Consider the following 19,899-nt stretch of genomic DNA (forward strand, 5'->3'; position numbering starts at 1 on the left):
GAGACTTCTGGGACAATATTAAAGGCACAAATATTCTAATTATAGAGGTCCTAGAAGCAGAAGAGAAAAAGAAAGGGACTGAGAAAATATTTGAAGAGATTATAGTTAAAAACTTCCCTAATGTGGGAAAGGAAATAGTCAATCAAGTCCAGGAAGCGCAGAAAGTCACTTACAGGAAAAATCCAAGGAGAAACACACCAAGACACATATTAATCAAACTATCAAAAATTAAATACAAAGAAAAAATATTAAAAGCAGCAAGGGAAAAGCAACAAATAATATACAAGGGAATCCCCGTAAGGTTAACAACTGATCTTTCAGTGGAAACTCTGCAAGCCAGAAGGGAGTGGCAGGACGTATTTAAAGTGATGAAAGGGAAAAACGTACAACCAAGATTATTCTACCCAGCATGGTTCTCATTCAGATTCAACGGAGAAATTAAAACCTTTACAGACAAGCAAAAGCTAAGAGAATTCAGCATCGCCAAACAAGCTTTACAACAAAGGCCAAAGGAACTTCTCTAGGCAGGAATCATAAGAGGAGGAAAAGACCTACAAAAACAAACACAAGGGCTTCCCTGGTGGCGCAGTGGTTGAGAGTCCGCCTGCCGATGCAGGGGACACGGGTTCGTGCCCCGGTCTGGGAAGATCCCACATGCCGCGGAGCGGCTAGGCCCACGAGCCATGGCCGCTGAGCCTGCGCATCCGGAGCCTGTGCTCCGCAACGGGAGAGGCCACAACAGTGAGAGGCCAGCGTACCGCAAAAAATAAAACAACAAAAAACAACTTAGAAAATGGTAATAGGAACATACATATCGATAATTACCTTAAATGTAAATGGATTAAATGCTCCAACCAAAAGACATGGACTGGGGCTTCTCTGGTGGCACAGTGGTTGAGAGTCCACCTGCCAATGCAGGGGACATGGGTTAGTGCCCTGGTCCGGGAAGATCCCACATGCCACGGAGTGGCTGGGTCCGTGAGCCATGGCCGCTGAGCCTGCACGTCTGGAGCCTGTGCTCCGCAACGGGAGTGGCCACAACAGTGAGAGGCCCGCGTACCGCAAAAAAAAAAAAAAAAAAGAAAAAAAAGAATTTTAAAGCAACATCTGAAATTCTCCTATATCAGCAGTTACTGAGTACCATCCATATGTGTGTGGTTAATCATCTATGACAATCTTAATAGTGATGACAATTCCAGGAAGCACACACGAAGTACAATAACCAGATGCTAATGGTTTATGGGTATCCTAGAGAATAGGGAAAAACTGATAATAAATAGAATGAAGACAAAAATACAAATTACTATAGTAAAAACAGTTCATGAAGTCAAAATCAGTCATCTGCTATTAACAAACTCACTATCTATTGATATAGAGTAGTTTAGAAAAGAGAATAAACTAAATTTGACTTCATTTCAGTATTTATCGACCAAAGTGGTCTGATGTTAGCCACACTGAACAAGAAAATATTTTGCACAATTAAAATGTCGGTTTTCTGGGGCTTCCCTGGTGGCGCAGTGGTTGAGCATCCGTCTGCCGATGCAGGGGACACGGGTTCGTGCCCCGGTCCGGGAAGATCCCACATGCCAGAGAGTGGCTAGGACCGCGAGCCATGGCCGCTGAGCCTGCGCGTCCGGAGCCTGTGCTCCGCAACGGGAGAGGCCACAACAGTGAGAGGCCCGCGTACCACAAAAAAAAGAAAAAAACAATGTCAATTTTCTATGATGTTTAGCTATTTTAAATTTTGGAATTTAATATTTTGAAACATAATAATTTGAATAATTTCAATATTTGAATAATTTCAATAATTTTGAATAATTTCAATAATTTGAAATTTTGAAATTTAATAAATAATAAATTTATTAAACTACCTGCTTAACACCTGTGCCTGGTCTTTCTGAGGAAACACGCTCATTGTAAAGGATAAAGTTTGGAAACCATTTAAAACTGTATGAGCCACCAAAATATTCCAAAATTTTAATATTGGTGAAAATCATTTTTACCATGCTTGAATAAGTCAGCTTATGGGAATTTTGTCTCATCTCTTTATAAAATTCCCCTTGGGGATGAAAACAAGCTTGGAAAGTTTCCGTCAACAGTGTAAATTGAGAGTTCATGTTAAATTAGGCATTGAAAACTGCAGTTTAGGACAGAATTACCATCTCAGCCATTACCACAGGGTTCCATAGTACATTTACAATAGCTATGTTTTGGATTAACATCATATTCAAGTACTTTCTACATTTTTTTTTTCATTTTTAAACTTAACTACCATGCTGCAAGAGATCTTAAAAAATCAAGCATATTTTCTACTTTCCCTTTAGTTTTCAAAGCCCAGATAATAATATGGCAACAATTATCAATACTCATAGGATGATAAAGCACAAAATCACCAGTAAGAAGACTGACCAGTAGAAATGACATTCTCCTAAGCTCATTAATCTTTTAAAATATACTTTTTAAAATTATTTTTATTAAAGTATAGTTAATTTTCAATGTTGTGTTAGTCTCAAGTGTACAGCAAAGTGATTCAGTTATACATATACATATATATGTATATACATATTCTTATATATATATTATTTTATATATATATATTTTTTTCAGATTCTTTTCCATTATACATTATTACCAGATATTGAGTATAGTTCCCTGTGCTATACAGCAGGTCCTTGTTGTTTACCTATTTTATATATAGTAGTGTGTATATGTTAATCCCAAACTCCTAATTTATCTCTCCCCACCCCTGCTATCCCTTTTGGCAACCATAAGTTGGTTTTCTATGTCTTTTGAGTCTATTTCTGTTTTGTAAATAAGTTCATATGCATCCATTTTTTAGATTTCACATATAAGTGATATCATATGATATTTGTCTTTGTCTGGCTTACTTCACTTAGTATGAGAATCTCTAGGTCCATCCATGTTGCTGCAAATGTCATTATTTCATTCTTTTTTGTGTCTGAGTAATATCTTTATCTATTCACCTGTCGATGGACATTTAGGTTGCTTCCATGTCTTGGCTATTATAAACAGTGCTGCTATGAACACTGGGGTGCATGTATCTTTTTGAATTAGAGTTTTAAAAAACGTACTTTTAAAAGACAGTATAACCTAACACATAATTACAATTGGGTTGCTCCAGAAAACTGTATCTTAGTTCTACTTAGCTTGGAGTCTTGCCTTAGTGAAGAGTGAGAGAGCAAAAGCAAGAGAGGAAGAAAGATTCTCATTAAGTAAGGAGGGTACTTACTATGATAGCAAAGAAATCATCATTCTTCTAGTCACTCAACAAAAATTTACCAAATCACTATCGCATACCAGGCCAAGACAAGGATATACAGAGAATGAAATTTATGGTCTTGTGGGTAATTAAGACAACACACGCAAGCACGCATGCAAACTACAACACACACACACACACACTAAAACCAGGAATTATAATACTGCAGGATGATACATGACAGGGGAAGTGAAGCATACTCTAGGAATACAGTGGAGACCTAGCCCAGTTTTGTGGGTAACAAAAAAGCTGAAGAAGGCAACCTCTAGGATAAGAACTGAAGGATACCTGGGTGCCAGCCAGCCTAAAGGAAGAGAATTTCCAAGCACATGTGAAATGAGACACCACAGAGTTCTAGAGATTGAAAGAAGTTCTTTCTGGATTGAGGGTAGACATTCAGAAAGAAGTGATAAGAAAAGGAGCAAACTGATAAATGATAAAAGGTCTTACAGAAGAATTTGTACTTAATTTAAAGTGGTCAAAAATTGTTCTAGAAACAGTACTGACAAACTCTGCTTATTCTTTCCTACACTGCTAACATAATCACTTGAGACATTATCTAGAATTTACAAACGAGCAATGAAATCAATTCTTGTTTCAGAACAATAAAACAACAACAGATATTTTTGGTATAAGTATGTCTCAAATATTTCATGGGACATACTTATACTACACAATGATTTGTTGTTTATCTGTAGTTCAAATTTACCTGGGTGCCCTGAATTTTTATTTATTAAATTTGGCAACCATGGCCAGCAGGCAGTCAAGGGAGAACTTATTAGAATAGTCAACTTAGGGGCACAAGACTGATAATGGCTGTGTATGGTACCTATATTCAAATGCCAGTTTGAATAATAGGAAATTTGTAACATTTTGAGAAATTTTAATGAAGTTTGTTGTGTCCAGCATTATTTTTAAAGCCCGCAAATCCCTTTGAACATTGATAATTAAGAGAGTGGGTTGAATTGAACGTAAGGTCAAGAAAAATTATTTTTCTAAAGAAAATATAAAAATTCATTTATTGGCAATGTGAAAGACATTTTCTCTACATGTATATATACAAATATACATATGCAATGTGTATGTTATACATGAGTACTATGCCTTTTACTATAAAGATAAAATATTACAAATTTCACTACAAAAAACCAAAACATTATTTCTTAATTTGGTCGCTAGGTATCAAAACATTGACACATTCTTAAAAAGCTCATGAATGTTTTCATCCATGAAATCCCAAACAATTGTTATAGTTGTCAACGCTTCATAAAACAACTACTGCAACATATAATTACGTTTTACCAGCAACTAATTTTGCAAGAATGACGGAGGCAAAGAATATATACACACTGCATTTCTTTTTAAGGAAGAGTATTTATTTAATCATCAACAAATATTTATCAAAGATTTTCCAATTCAAAGGTAATGGGAATATATGTGTGAACCACACTGACATCATCCCTGTCCTGATGGAGTTTTCCACCTAGTGAAGGAGTCAGGCAAAGCACACACAAAGAAACACATAAGACAATTACAGATAGTGGTCAGTGCTCTGAAAGAAAGAAACAGATAAAGCATAGAGAAGGTGGGGCAAGAGGCATGTACTTTAAAAAAAGGAAAAAGGGTAGTCAGGAAAAGTCCTCTGTGACATCAGGGAAATGATTAGACAGGACCTGAAAGGTGCAAGGGATCCAGTCACAGCATTAGAAGGTTGGCATCATCCTATGCAGAGGAAGCAGCTTGTGCAAAGGCACTGAGGCAAGAAAGAACTCAGTTCATCCAAGAAACTGAAAGAAGGGCTCTGTGGCTTGAGCATGATGATCAAAGGTCCACAAGGACTAGATGTAGTAGTTTGTAGTACTAGTTTGTAGCAGGGGACAAGTAAAGACACGGTCAGAAGTGTTAATTTTATCTTAAAATGCAATGAAAACACGGGCACAGTCTTAAGCAGGGGAACGATATGGTCAAATTATACACTGCTTTCAATGATCACTCTGATTGCTGTTAGAGTGTCAAGGAAGTGAGCAAAAGTGGGATTGGCAGATTATTCAGGAAGTGACTACATTGGTTGAGGTGAGAAAGGACTTGGGTTTGGAATCAGGACTTTAGCAGCAAGAGTTGAAGAGAGGTGGGCAGATCTGAGGAAAGACAAACCAGAGAGAATTCTTGGCTGTGAGAACTGGGGCGCTGTGAAAAGATATGAGCTGAAGATACAAATTTGAGTGTTGTCAGCATATTGATAATACCTAAGGCCGTAAGAATGGGCAGAATCATCTGGGAAGAGAATGCAGAAGAAAGAAAAGAGGAGTCCCAAGTCTAAACCCTGAAAAACAGAAACATTTAAAGCTGAGGTACGGAAACAAGATAAAGCAAAGACAGAAGGCACAGCCACTGAAGCCAACATGTCCGTGTTACAAGGACTGAGAGTTATGTCAGAATGAAAGAAAAATAGCTGGTTAGATTTTCCGTTACTCTTCTTGGCTTTCTTCCTTCTTAATTGTGTGAAAACAAAGCTTACCTTTGTACTTTCAGCAGGATGATGAGAAAGGGAAAAGCAGGTGTGTTAACATGCCCCAATCCTTTATCTCAGATCTCTGACAAGCTTTAATTAGTTTGCTAGTTGAGGGCTTCCTGAGTAAATGCAATTCTGTCACTTCCTAGGCATTCTCATGCTGGGTGTAATGGATTTTTTTGGTCTCCAGTTCAGATAACATTTCTATGTTGTCCAAAATAGTTATAAGCAATTTTGTTAGTTAACTTCCTATAATTTCTCCCTTATATTTTTGAAACAGTATGCATAAGATTTCACTAACTGTCCTGTTTCAAGAACATAAACACTCATTATTCTTCTCCGATATTAATTTTTAAATTTAGCTTTAAATTCCATTTTCCCATTTAAAATAGCTATATTCACTGAAATGGAAAAATACTATTAAGGCTTGAGGTTTTGCCAAACAAAATAAAAGAGTTACTGCTAAGTTTAGGTGTTCACATGCACTGACCATTTAAGAGAAAAGTGGGTTTTTAGTTTAACTTATTCATTTGAATGTTAAGGAATTTGTTTAGGTCATGTTTGCATCTCAGCAAACAGCTGGTTTGGGAAAGAATCAGCTGATGTAATCAAGAAAAGGAATGAATATCTGACTGTAAAACTATATTCGGTTATCTTCTGCTTGCTTCCTTTCCTCTGCCTGTTTAACTTGGGAATTGTCCCCTTCCCACACCTTCAATTTATTTCTTTACTCTCTTCCCTTTTCACTCTATACATTCTTGGTGGTTGATGTACTAGCAATTTCCACTTCAGTATTTTCAGCTAATGTATCCCTTAGGAGCTGCGTCTTTTATTATGTGATCTAAGTCTCTCCTTTTTTCATCTGTAAATCAGAGAAAATAACATTGACTTTACCAAGTTGACTCGAGGAGTAATGAAAACTTCTGGAAATACCTAGCATAGTATCAGGCACCTAGTAACTACTCAAGAAACATTAGGGCCTTTCTCCCTTTTCTCTTTAGAGGCTCTAGATGATCTGTGATCTGTTCCATACAAATGAGAAGAGCTCCAACTAAGACCAGAGCAGTGAGGACTGTTCAAATAAAAGACAAGATTCTAATGAAAGTAATTTAGAAAGTTTAGTTCAGCAGCTTGGACCACCCTTATGGTGAGCCCCAAATAATTACATGTAAGGGAAACCAGGATTGGTGATCTTAGGAAAACCCCCCAAACCTCCTTTTTCCTTAGGAACAAGAAATTAATAAATTGAGGTAGTATGTAGAGCATTCATTTCATAGTACCTAAAACTTCTCCTTTGTCCTCTACTAAATGGGATTTCTTTTATTAGCATTCATAAAATAATCACTGGGTTTAAACTAGAAATTTTCGAAAGTAAATATTTTGATGGAAAATAAGTTAGTTGTGTCATTCTTAATATAGTTAGCTTATATTTTACAACCATTACAATGTCTTACAACTTAACTTTCATTGTCCTGGGCTAATGAGAAGGGAACAGAGGTAGATGCTCCCTGTTAACTGTGAGTATATTTGTGGTAAAAAAAAAAAAAGGTGAAATGATGCCATGGTGCCCTCAATAGTTATGATTTGTAGTAGTTGGTCCTAAACATGCACACGGTAGTGAGTGTTTACGAAACACAAGACATAGAGCTAAAGCAGTCACCACCACATCTATGTCATATGCAATGCTTTAATGTCAGCAGAACATCATCCATCAAATTAATGTTAATTTCAATTTTTTGTTTTTGTGTTTTTGGTACTTATTTTGTAAATTTCTTTATGAATAAAAATATATGCATACATAATTTCATGTTTGTAATACTACTTTAAGTCCACTCTAGAATTTGGGAGGATTTTTTTGGTTTTGATTTTGGTTTCGGGTTTAAAAGGGTTCCACACATTACTCAAGTTTGAAAACTTGGCCAACACAGCTGGCCTCATCTGGTGGCAGACATCAAAATTTAGAACATAATCCCAAAACAGAAATTAATCTAACTCCATACTATATACTACTTAATTAAATTCCTTTTTCAGAAGTGACGAATACATATATACGCATCAGCATAGGGTATTTGTTTTTCTTTCTCTGACTTACTTCACCCTGTATGACAGACTCTAGGTCCATCTACCTCAGGGGTGAAGTGAGAGTAGCATCAACATATATACACTACCGAATGTAAAATAATTAGCTAGTGGGAAGCAGCAGCATAGCACAGGGAGATCAGCTCGGTGCCTTGCGATGACCTAGAGGGGTGGGATAGGGAGGTGGGAGGGAGGCTGAAGAGGGAGGGGATAAAGGGACATATGTATGCATATGGCTGATTGACTTTGGTGTACAACAGAAACTAACACAGTATTGTGAAGCAATTATACTCCAATAAAGATCTATTAAAAAAAATGAAGTTGATATGTTATCAAGATCCAAAAAAAAAAAAGAAGTGACAAATACAATAACTGTCAAGAATTCTACCATATGACTTCAATTCAAAGAAGTACTTCCAACATAATTAACTACTTTAGGTTTATGTACCAAATGTAAAAAATAAGTGCAATTTAAGATATGTTAATATGGATGAAACCATATTTGTAAAACAATAAAAATATGGGAGACACAACAGGGAGGAGGTATGGGGGTATATGTATATGTATAGCTGATTCACTTTGTTATAAAGCAGAAACTAACATACCATTGTAAAGCAATTATACTCCAATAAAGATGTTAAAAAAAAGAGTAAGAAATATATATATAGACTTTCAATTAAATATTAATATATGTCTTAAAGGTAAATTCCCAAATCATAATCTCATTACTTGTATTTGAATCCTATATTTAATACATGTTACTTTTTTCTTTAACAAGAAAAGGTACAGAGGTTTTAAATAAAGTTATGGTGTTTCAGTTCATTCATTCACCCAAAAAACTTCTATTAAAGACAGATAAACTGAAACATTTTCCAAAGCAAGAAAAATAGCATCCAAAAGTTAAAATGGGAATTGGTATGAAAATAACTTAAAAACAAAAACAGAAGAATACTTGGAAACAGGTTAACCATACTATATCTAAATTTGATCAAATCAATAAACAAGCTTACTGGAGTTCCCATCATTTACTTTTAGTACATCCTTTACTTTTCATACAATTCTAATCCTCTGACAAAGATGAAGGATCAACTTATTGCAACGCTGTAGTATCACCATGGAAACCATCCAAATGTATTAATCTTTGAATCTCATGAATAAAACATGAATTATGGTAGTTTCAATAATGATATTTTCTGGACAGATGGAAAAAGGGTACACTGAGACTTCATTTTATACTTTGATTCTTTAGGTAAATTAATACATAAAATATTTTGTAAACAGTATAAGAGAGAGTATGAAATAGCATAAAAAGGCACACACTGGCTTAATTCTCAGACGTTACTTCATTTCTGAGTGTCAGCTTACTTCTGCAATCACTTTCAGCTTTAAATCTTCTGATTTTAATTTTAAATCTGATTCCCTGATTTTAAATGCACTGAAGAATTTAACTATTGTTGTGTGTCACCAGAGGTAACTCCTGTATAAGGATTTAACATCAAAACAGGGAGAAAATCAAGTATTTTTTAAAGTATAAAATTGAATTTCTTAATTTAGAAACAATATTTTAAGTATATGATGTTCTAATTATTTAGCTTTTGAGATAATTATTAACTTTTTGAGTAAAATTTTAAAAGACCTAACTATAGAAGACACTAGAGCCTAACCTAATAGGGCCCAATGGACATTACTGAAAATAATACTGGAAATGATTAAAGAGAGCTCCTCTTCTCAGGAGGTTCTCGCCCCATCAGGCCAATTTAGAACAGCTCATTAAACATCAATGGTATTCTTTTATCAGATGCTTAGGGCTATTTCTTAAATTGCATATTCATCTTTTATAAGGAACAAAATTCCAGCAAATTTCAATCTGTCCTATTGTGATGGGCTGAGCTTCATTAGCTTACTGAAATGGTGAAGGCTGAATTTCTAATAATTTTAGAGGTTTCTGCTTTATTTACCTTTGATTAAAGGCAATACACAAATAATTCTTCAAAATCTACATTAAAATTCTTTTTTCTGAAGAAAATATACAATGAAACCCTATTTTATAAATGGCACCCATTTTCTAATAACAATTAATTACTACCAAGTAAGCCATTACTATCAAGTAATGAAGCCGTTACTATCAAGCCAGTACTACCAAATAATAAAGAACATTGCATTAAGAGCAAACCGATAGTACTATGAGAATACCGTCAGGTACTTCACCAATCACTTCAACGCACAATCTCATGTACTACTTTAATAATCCCATGAGGTATCTATAACTTACATATGAGGAGAGATTAAGTAACCTATTCAAGCTTTGATTCACAATCAAGCCTTCCTGACTCCAAAGCTTGTGTATACATAATCACTACTTCAATGGTGTGAAAATAATTACAAAATTACACATTAAAAATCTACAAGATTAATGTGCATTTCATATAGGGAAAATAATTGGCTTTATGTATTCTTTAATTACAAAGAGAATATTTTCTGGTTTTGATTTCTAGCTGTTTTGCATAGATAAAACTATTTATTTTTTGTATATTTATTCTATATCTGGCCATCTAACCTTATTCTCATATTAATTTTAATGGTACAATAATATCATAAAAGGAATATTTTATCTGTCCTATTCCTATGTTTACATGGTATATTCCTTTGTCTTAAAAGCTTGATCTTATTCCTATTTAGAGTTTTTATTAGAAATGACTGCAAAATTCTGTCAAATGTCTTTTTAGTGTCTCAGGTTATAATCTACTGAGCCACTAAAATACTTTTATTTGTTTCCTGATAATAGACTATCATTATATTCCTTAAAAAGTCTTATTTTGTTATACATATGCTGAACTTTTGCTATACTGCTGGATGATACTTTCTGTATTTTATGTAGGGTTTTTTTTTTGCATTTAAATTCAGAAATGAGATCGAACTATCACTGTCCTTTTTCTAAAGTTATTTTATTTTTTTGTTATTATTATTATTTTTTGCAGTACGCAGGCCTCTCACTGTTGTGGCCTCTCCCGTTGCGGAGCACAGGCTCCAGACGCGCAGGCTCAGTGGCCATGGCTCACGGGCCCAGCTGCGCCGGAGTATGTGGGATCTTCCCGGACTGGGGCACGAACCCGCGTCCCCTGCATTGGCAGGCAGATTTTTAACCACTGCGCCACCAGGGAAGCCCTTTAAAGTTATTTTAAAGTGTCTTGAATTTTTAATATTAAAGTTATGATTCTTCAAGAATTATTGAGGAGCTGTTAATCTTTTTCTATGGTTGAAACAGAAAATTAAATGGAAATGCAATTATCAGTTCTTTAAATATGTGATAATACTCAGCTAGGTATCCATCTGTTCTGGTGCTTTTTGATAATAGATCTTTAAACAGCTTTCCAATATTTATATGGCTTATTCCAGTTCTCCACTTCTTCTTAGATAAATTTTGGTTATTTCAATCTTTCTGGGAAGTTATTCCCTTCCTCTAGGTTTTCATGTTTCATAGGTATAGATTTGCAGGTAATATTCTACTATACTTCTTTTAATCTCTCTTGTTCCTAGAGTTCTTTCTGCTTTTCCTTTCATAATCTTATGTATACTTTCTCTATATATTTTCCATAATTTGTGCCCTGAAGAATTTATATTGGCCATTTCAAAGAAGAATCAAATTTTGAATTAATTTAACCCTTTTAACTTTTGTATTCTACTTTAGTGATTCCAGTTTTTATTGTTATTAAACTCTGATTTCCTATTTTCTTTTGGTGTTCTTTTTCTAAATTTTTTAAGATGAGTACTTAGTTTATTTTTATTTAATAAAAAAGGCATTTAAAGCTAAAATTCTGTACTAAACACAGCTTTTACTGGGTATGTATATTTTGTTAAGAAGAGATCATCTTCTTCATTAACTCATATATAGTTTGTAATTTCCCTTTGCTTTTAAGAGTTATCTAAGAGTCTGTTTTAATTTTCTAACAATTTTTTTTACTTTCCTAATAAAGTTGCCTAATGTAATTTTTCCATTTCCTAATAAAAGGTTACTATCACAGAACATGGCCTATTTTTTTTTTCAGAGAAAGAAATTTTATTTTAATAGGATGAACAGAAGCTCAGTACAAACAAGAGTAACATGCTAACATGTTAAGGTGTTCCCTGGGTTACAAAATATCAACATCCCCCAAGAAAAATACAGGCTAAGAGCATCTGCATGTGGATACTGGCTGTGTGATACAGACATTGAGGCTGTCAGAGCCTCACTTGCCTCATCTGGGAGAGAGAGAAGATGGCCCGAGAAGCTCCAAGTACGTAAAGTATGAAGTGAACATGGCCTATTAAAGATCTTTACTTTCTTGAATTCATAAAAGTTCAGGCAACTTTTTCAAGGTCTAAAATTCCTAAGATGAATCTTTTCTCACTTGAAATTGCATGATTTCCATAATGTAAACATTTTCCAAAAGGAATCTTGACATTTCAGCATTGTAAATGATAAATATGCCACCTCATATATATTATGATACAAATGAGGAGAAGTTTTGTTTACTACTTTAAAAACTTATCAACAACAAATTCCTAATATAATTTTTCTTATGACAGTGAATGGATTTTATTGAGAACTCCTTAACTTCTGGTATTTATTTCATCCTTATCCAGCTTTATCAGAAACTGTAGGAAGGCTATGGGCATATTGTGTCACTGAATATAGCAATGAATTTTATTACATTCATAAAGAAGTTGTATGTATGTGTTTGATTCATATGGGGTCTTTGTTTAGTTTAGTTTTCTCTCTCATTTCCACCTTTTGTTTTAAATGTTGAGCATGGAGTTTATATTTAACATTTTCTTATCTCTCCTTACTTATTCATATGTCCTCCATGGGTTAACAATCACATCAGTCGTTAAGATTTCATTCCAGGGGAGGGAATGGTGAATCTTGGTAACACAGCCATAATATTATGGGGAAACAGTATCTAGAAAACCCTGTCATAAAAGTCACAATTTTTGAGAGAATTTTTTTTAATTTTTAAATCAGTGTAGTAAAACTAGGAAGAAAAGTAAACCATTTAGATATTGGAAGATGTTGGTAGAATGTTAAGACTAGTTATAGTGCTAAGTTACTGTGTGAAATTCAACAAGACTTTTAAGTATTCTACTGTAATATGTGAACAAATATGAATTAGACAGTTATCTGTCTATTTTTAATAAATATTTTTAATGCATTACCTTTATCTGACAAAAGAATTCTAAATAATTGGACTGAAAGATATATGGAAAAAGACTACAATCTTTAATTGTAATCTTAGATTGCTGTACTTTAGATAAGTCAAATACAAGAGCAAAAGTATAAAGGTATGAAAAGTTTAAGAAATAAAAGACAGTTTACGTGTAATGTTGTGCTCGCCCATGCTGCATTCACTCATATTCTTCTCACTGACTTAAACAGTATTGGTGTATGGCTAGTATTAGCCTAATAATATAACCATCTCAAAAAGAAAAATGGAGACTACATTTAATCATCGCACCAGGCACTATGTTCTAATTATTGTTTCATTTCTTCCATATGATAAGGGTTAAATATATTGACATGTAATCTGAAGTGAAAATTCCAAAGCTAGGAAAAGGCAATCTGCTTTTATAACTCAGCTGACAGAACCACATTTCAGAGCGGACCGACTCCAAAATATCTCCTAAACCAGTCTTTTTCAAGCTATCTATGATGAAAGGCCATATATTTGTTATTGCAAAAGTTCACAAACCAAAGCTTTTGTAAAATACAACAAAATAAATAATTCAAAAGAAATTTAAAGATAAAATAACAAGCCTAAATTTTATCATTAGATTCAACAGACATAAAATTACTCTATAAAACTGCCATAAATTTCTCAAGGCACTTACTCTCAATTTCTGTGCTTACTGCTGACCAATAACAAATAATTCATGGATCAGCCTTAGTCCACAGACCACAATCTCAGTAGTCAACACACTCCCAAATCTAAGAGTCTATCAGTATTAGGTGTTTCCTGAAGAAATTTGTATAGCACTAACAAGAATCGTGACCAAATGGAAAATGGGCATAAACCTAATGAAATGTTTCAACAGTTACAAACAAACATGTCTACTTCCTAATCCTTAGAACTTGTGAATGTGTTACCTTAAATGGCAAAAGGGACTCTACAGACGTGATAAAGGTTAAAGATCTCAAGATGGAAAGATGATTTTAGAATATCTGGCCCCAATATAACCACAGGGTTTCTTATAAAAGAGGCAGGAGGAGATGTGATGGTAGATGCTGAAGTCAGTGGGAGGGGTTCGAAGGTGCTATACTGCTGGCTTTAATGATGGATGAAAATACCATAACCAAGGATATAGGTGCACTCTGGACACTAAAAACGGGAAGGAACTTCCTCCTTAAGGAGAACGGCCCAACCAACACCTTAATTTTAGGACCTCTGACCCCTAGAATTTTATGATAATAAATGGGCGTTGTTTTAAGCTACTAAGATTGTGGTAATTTGTTATAGTAGGAATTGGAAATATATAGACATAAAGATTTTGGCTCTGGGAAGTAGGGTGCTGCTATAACAAATACCTGAAAATGTGGAAATGGTTTTGGAATTGCCAGTGGGCAGAGGCTGGAAAAATTTTGAGGAGCATGATAGACAAAGCCTAGATTACCTTGAATGGACAGTAAAAATATGGATGTTAAAAGCCCTGCTGGTGAGGGCTCAGAAGGAAATGAGGAACTTGTTATTGGAAGGCGGAGGAAAAAGAATATTTGTTATAGAGTGGCAGAAAGCTTAGCTGAATTACTCCCTATAATTACATAGAAATCAGAATTATAAGTGATGAACTTGTATATTTAGCTGAGGAGATTTCCAAGCAAAGTGCTGAACGGAGTGGCCTGGTTTCCTCTTCTTGCTTATAGCAAAGTGTCAGAGGAAAGAAACAAATTGAGTTAAGAATTATTAAGCTAAAAGGAACCAGGACCCAATGATTTGGAAACTTCTTGACCTATGCAGATTGCAAGAGATGCTAAAATTAGAGGTCTCACTTTCAGGAAAGTGTGGCTCTGGAGAAAAAGTCAATCGTGTGTCTGGACAACCTTTGCCTAGTACCTTGGAAGGATTAAAACCTCAGAATGTTCATTCACGGAGGGAGCTCTTGCAAAGATTAGGCATGGGATTCATAGACACCCTCAGTCATTTCCACAGAGGCCAAAAATGGAGATGAGATTATCCAGGAAAGATCTGTGAAGCAGCCTGTTTTCTAATAGAGAAAACCCCAGAGATTTACAAAAGAGAACCACAAGTTTCTCAAGAATGTTACATCAGTAGAAACACTGCCAATATGGACTAAAAAAAAAAAAAAAAACAGAGAAAGATGAAATTCAGAAAGGCTGTGTACTCTCAAAATTATACAGGCAAGAAATATCCAGGTGAAAATATGTGATATCTTTCATGAAAAAAGAATAATGATTCTTAGGGTGAAGAACCAGGCCCAGAGGGCAGAGCCTTGAGCCACAGAGGATTATTCCCAGGCTCTGAAATATAACTGAGTTTGCCTAGTTGGATTTCTAAATTGCTTGAAACTGGTAACCCATTTTTTTCTTCCACATTCTCCCTTTTTAAATGAAAATATCTGTAACTGTTAACTTATGCCTGTCCCACCAATGCATTTTGAGAGCATATAATTTGTCCTTTAATTTCACTGGTACACAGACAGAGAGAAATTTTGCTTGAGGATGGATTATAACTAGAACCTTACTCATACCTAATTTAGATGATTTACATGATGAGATTTGGAATTTTTAAGCTGATCAATTTTAGATGAGATTTTGGTCTTGAGATGATACTATAAAGAGTTGAGACTTTTGAGGATCTGGGATTTGGTGAATGTGTTTTGCTTGGGAAGGATGTGAATTTGGAGCAGTGGCCAGAGGGCAGACTATGGTAAACCGAACAATGAGCCCCCACAAAGAAAACGTCAGTGTTTTAATCCCTGGAAACTGAACATGCTACCTAAAATGGCAAGAGAGACTTTTCAGATGTGATTTGGTCATGGATCTTGAGATGAGAAGATTATTCTAGAGAATCTGAGTGGGCCCAATGTAATCATAAGGGTCCTTATAAGAGGGAGACAGGATAAGATATGAGGACAGGAGCAGGGGTCAGAGTCAGAGAGATATTCGAAGGTGCCACATTGCTGGCTTTCGATATGGAGGAAGGGGCCAAAGAAGAGAGCAGCCGTTAGAACATGGAAAAGGCAAAGAAATAGATTTTCTGCTAGCGCCTCCAGAAGGAATGCAGCTCTGCCAATACCCTAACGTTAGGACCTCTGACCTCTAGAACCATAAGATAATAAATTTGTGATGCTGTAAGCCACTAAGATTACAGTAATTTGCTATAGCAGCTAGAGGAAACCAGTATGTGGCCTCTATTTAACTTGACATAGTATCTCTCTACAAATATACCATTAAAATCTTGAATTTTCACATTCCATGAAATTTAGTCAATATAGCAAAGAATATGCTTCACAAGACACAAAAATTAATTTTTAAAATTTAAAAATCCTAAGGATATTTTTTCTGTTAACAGTCCTCTTGTGGAAATGTGACAACATAAAAATGGAACATTTCATCATTCTGACATGATGAATTTTCCCTTGTAAACTAAAGAAAAAGTAATTCAATAAATATACTTTGCTCTTAAATAGTCAATATCGTTCTTCCTAACTGCATTAGCATCTGAAAGTAAGCTAGGAATGATTTATTTAGACTTTGAATCCATTACTGCAAATGAGAGTCCCCTTCACCAAAGCCCCCTCTTTAATTACCTCATCTACTTAATTTCAAAAATCATACGAAGAGTTTTTTAAAAAGCACTCCAAATCTTATTGGGCAGAAAGAAAAAAAGAAAAACTGTCCACAGTTCAAGCAGGAATACATATTCAGTAACTAGCATTATGGCATGATTTATTCACATTTAAGGATTTCTAAATTCTTTGGAAAGTCATGATACAATTCCAACAGAAATATCCACATGTAACAAAGTATTTCAAAGCACCTCTTACCTGTGTAACAAGTGGCTCCAAAAGTCTCTCCACTGTTAGAGTTCGGATTTCCAAACTTTTGGGGTCCCATTTTAATATGATAGGTGAAGTTGCCGAAGTCATGCTCCCTACAGAAACACACATTATCCATTAGAAATAATGATCACAGAACTAATCTGTTACCTTGTGGGTTCAAAATGAATAAGTCACCAAAACTTAGAGCATACTTGAAAATTATCTGTCTGGTCCGACCTTATAAAGTTAGAGATGGGGAAATCAGAAGCAGAACTATGTGAGGTAGCGATGTTGGGTTCAGACTGAAAATGGATATTTCCTGAGGGCACCTGTATACAGTGGACAAACTCTTGGTGCCCAATTGACACTGAAATATTTCACTCACTCAGTGTTTAGTACACATATCCACCTGCGATATGCTGGGAAAGACTTGACCTTGCCCTCGAGTAGCTGATAGCTTCAGTGCAGAGGTCGGCCACAATTATGCCTCAATGTGACCTGTTCTGTGACCAAGGAATACAGAGAGGGCCACAGGAGAACTGAGGAAAGGACACCAAAGTCAGTCTGGGGAGATCAGCAAAGACTTTCAGGAAGCACAGTAAACCCATCACGACCACTGGATGAGGGACCCTAGGTCCTAAGGAAAGGCTTCTTTGTGTTTTTTTCACATCATAATCGACCACTGAGGAGACTATGCTCCCTTGGAGAGCTGAGTTTCTTTCTCTTAATCAGGAAAGTTATCTTGCAAAATGAGTGGCAGCGATTCTGAAAATTAGCTTGCTGCTATTTACATGCTCTCTGATTACTCACTGCATTTACACTCTTGCCCCATAAAGTGAGCGTCTGATAAGGTTATTTATTGCATTCTAGCACAATCCTCTCCTACCCAAGAACCACGGGTGTGCAGGTAGCAACCTCACACATATCAGGCACACGATATGGTCCTGGACTCAATAGAGTAAATTAGACATTCTGCCAGGGGCGTGTTTCTCACTGAGAAATTGACTGCTCTTTACTGAATATATTTTGACAACTACCCACAGGACAAGGAACCTTAGATGGTACAAACTGAATCTGAATCACTTGCTTTGATACCGTCATAAATCAAACTGTTCATAGCTGTTCTCTTCTTTTGAATCAATGTCCCCACTCAATTCCACTCTTATAAATCAATATAGATGATTGTTTCTATTAGAATTAATACTAAAAATAAGGTCTATCACAATAGACACATGTCTCTTTACTGATCTGCTAAAGCTAGTCCTTTTGCAAACATTCCCAACAAATTTGCTTCAGGAAAAGAAAAAAAAAAGGCAAAGCCACAGTGTGCTGGTATTTTACCTCTCTCTAAATGCCATATTTTAAATAAACTGGGTACAGCAATCCAACCATATAGACCGATTTAGATTTGGGTTCCTTCACAACAACAATAGTTGGCACGGATATGCTGCCTGTACTCCAAAAACCTAAAAGCACTTTACACATTTCCCATTCACACTACCAACTGCCACATAGCAGCTCTGACATGCCCAGAATTCTGCTGCTGCAGCACACCTTCCTGTGCTGCAGAAGGATGAAAACACCAGATGCTTTCTATCCACACAGGATACCTTCATCCCTGCCAAAGCCAGTCCTACCTAAGTAACCCAGTACCTAGGACACATGATTGCAAGTTTCTGAGAAGTTCCCTGAAAACGTCTTTCCAGCTCTGACGGAATTATGAGTGTCATAATAACGATGATGCACACAGAGGTCCTGTAGGAAAAGGTAACTAGTAGTGGAGTAGTGAAGTCATTTTAAGACCATAGTGAAAGGCACTGAGTGGGACTGTGCAGAGAATCACCACTATTACACGGGCACACTTGTGCACCTAAGCTGGTAGACCAAGGAAGGCACACAACATCTTTATGCATGTTCCAATATATTACTGTAAAGAAATGGCACTCAAAAAAATGCTGAAGTGAGAAACAAAAATGCTGGGGCACTCACATTAGAGACACTAATCTAGCATGCATAAAGCAAAAATGGGAGATATTGAACAAACACCTCAAGCCAACTGTGAGCCAAGAAGCAGAGTTAGACGGAGTGGAGCATTGGATCCCGAAGGTCAGAGGCCTTATAAATCTAAAACTGAAAGGACAAGAGGGACTGAGCAAATCACTGGACTTAAATTTATTACTTTGGGGAGCAATCTTTCAGCCACTTCTTTTGACACAGGTAAAATTCAAGTGCACAAGGCAAGGAAAGGCTAAATGCTATTAATCTGTTGAAGGGGAAAACCTAGTCATAGAAACCACACATTCCTCTGTGTGAAACAAGCAAATCAGCTCAAATAAGAAGGCAAGAGGACAAATGAAGTGTGTAGTCACATACGCCAGCCTCTCATGTTCCAAAGGAACATGTCTCAAATCCATACCACGCATCCGTACAATTCATGCAGACTGTTTTGCCCACAAAAGAGATTCTTTGTAAAGAAAATATATCTTTTTATTCAATGATTAAAATTCAAAGAAAAAAATTACATATTCTACTTGCTTTGGTTAGGGAAACTTAGACTATTGACTAGACACAAAGAGTGAAAAACAGTGGTTGTCAAAAACAAAAGACAACAGGGTTGTCCTCGTCCATACATCGCAATTTTACAAGCCCAAGAACAAGCTCTTAGCAATTTACTTAATCTCTGAGAAAATATTCTCCTTGAAAAGTATCAAATTGCATATACATGAAAGGTGATAAAACAACCTCTATGGTAATAACTTAGATAATTTCAGACTCATTCCATGGGGGTAAGGAAGAGGCATGGGTCAAGGTGCTAGCAGCCACTCATCATCACTCATAACAAAAAAAGCAAAACCTGACAAAGAAGACTAACAGTGTAAAACAAGCTCCCTTATGAGCAGCCAAGGGTCACGTGCTTTGCTAATTTAGACAGTGTCCTGATAAACAGAAAATCTCTCAAGGTACCTATCCCAAGGAGTGCCTTCAAATGACAAAT

At 35.7% G+C, this 19,899-nt stretch overlaps 1 protein-coding gene across 1 annotated transcript in view; it reads right to left on the reverse strand.

Annotated features, from left to right (window-relative positions):
* Positions 1 to 18,067, reverse strand: part of CTNNA2 (catenin alpha 2) — a 1,031,201-nt gene extending 1,013,134 nt beyond the window's left edge. The window contains exon 1 of the mRNA XM_089922913.1: positions 16,911 to 18,067. Within this exon, the coding sequence (XP_089779039.1) occupies positions 16,911 to 17,033 (123 nt within the window). The 5' untranslated portion in view covers positions 17,034 to 18,067. The remainder of the gene's footprint in view (positions 1 to 16,910) is intronic.
* Positions 18,068 to 19,899: the final 1,832 nt, after the last annotated feature.

This window comes from Delphinapterus leucas, chromosome 13 (genome assembly GCF_059928025.1).
Source record: "Delphinapterus leucas isolate spDelLeu-1000000601 "Yukka" chromosome 13, BTC_Dleu_Yukka2, whole genome shotgun sequence".
Lineage (NCBI taxonomy): Eukaryota > Metazoa > Chordata > Mammalia > Artiodactyla > Monodontidae > Delphinapterus > Delphinapterus leucas.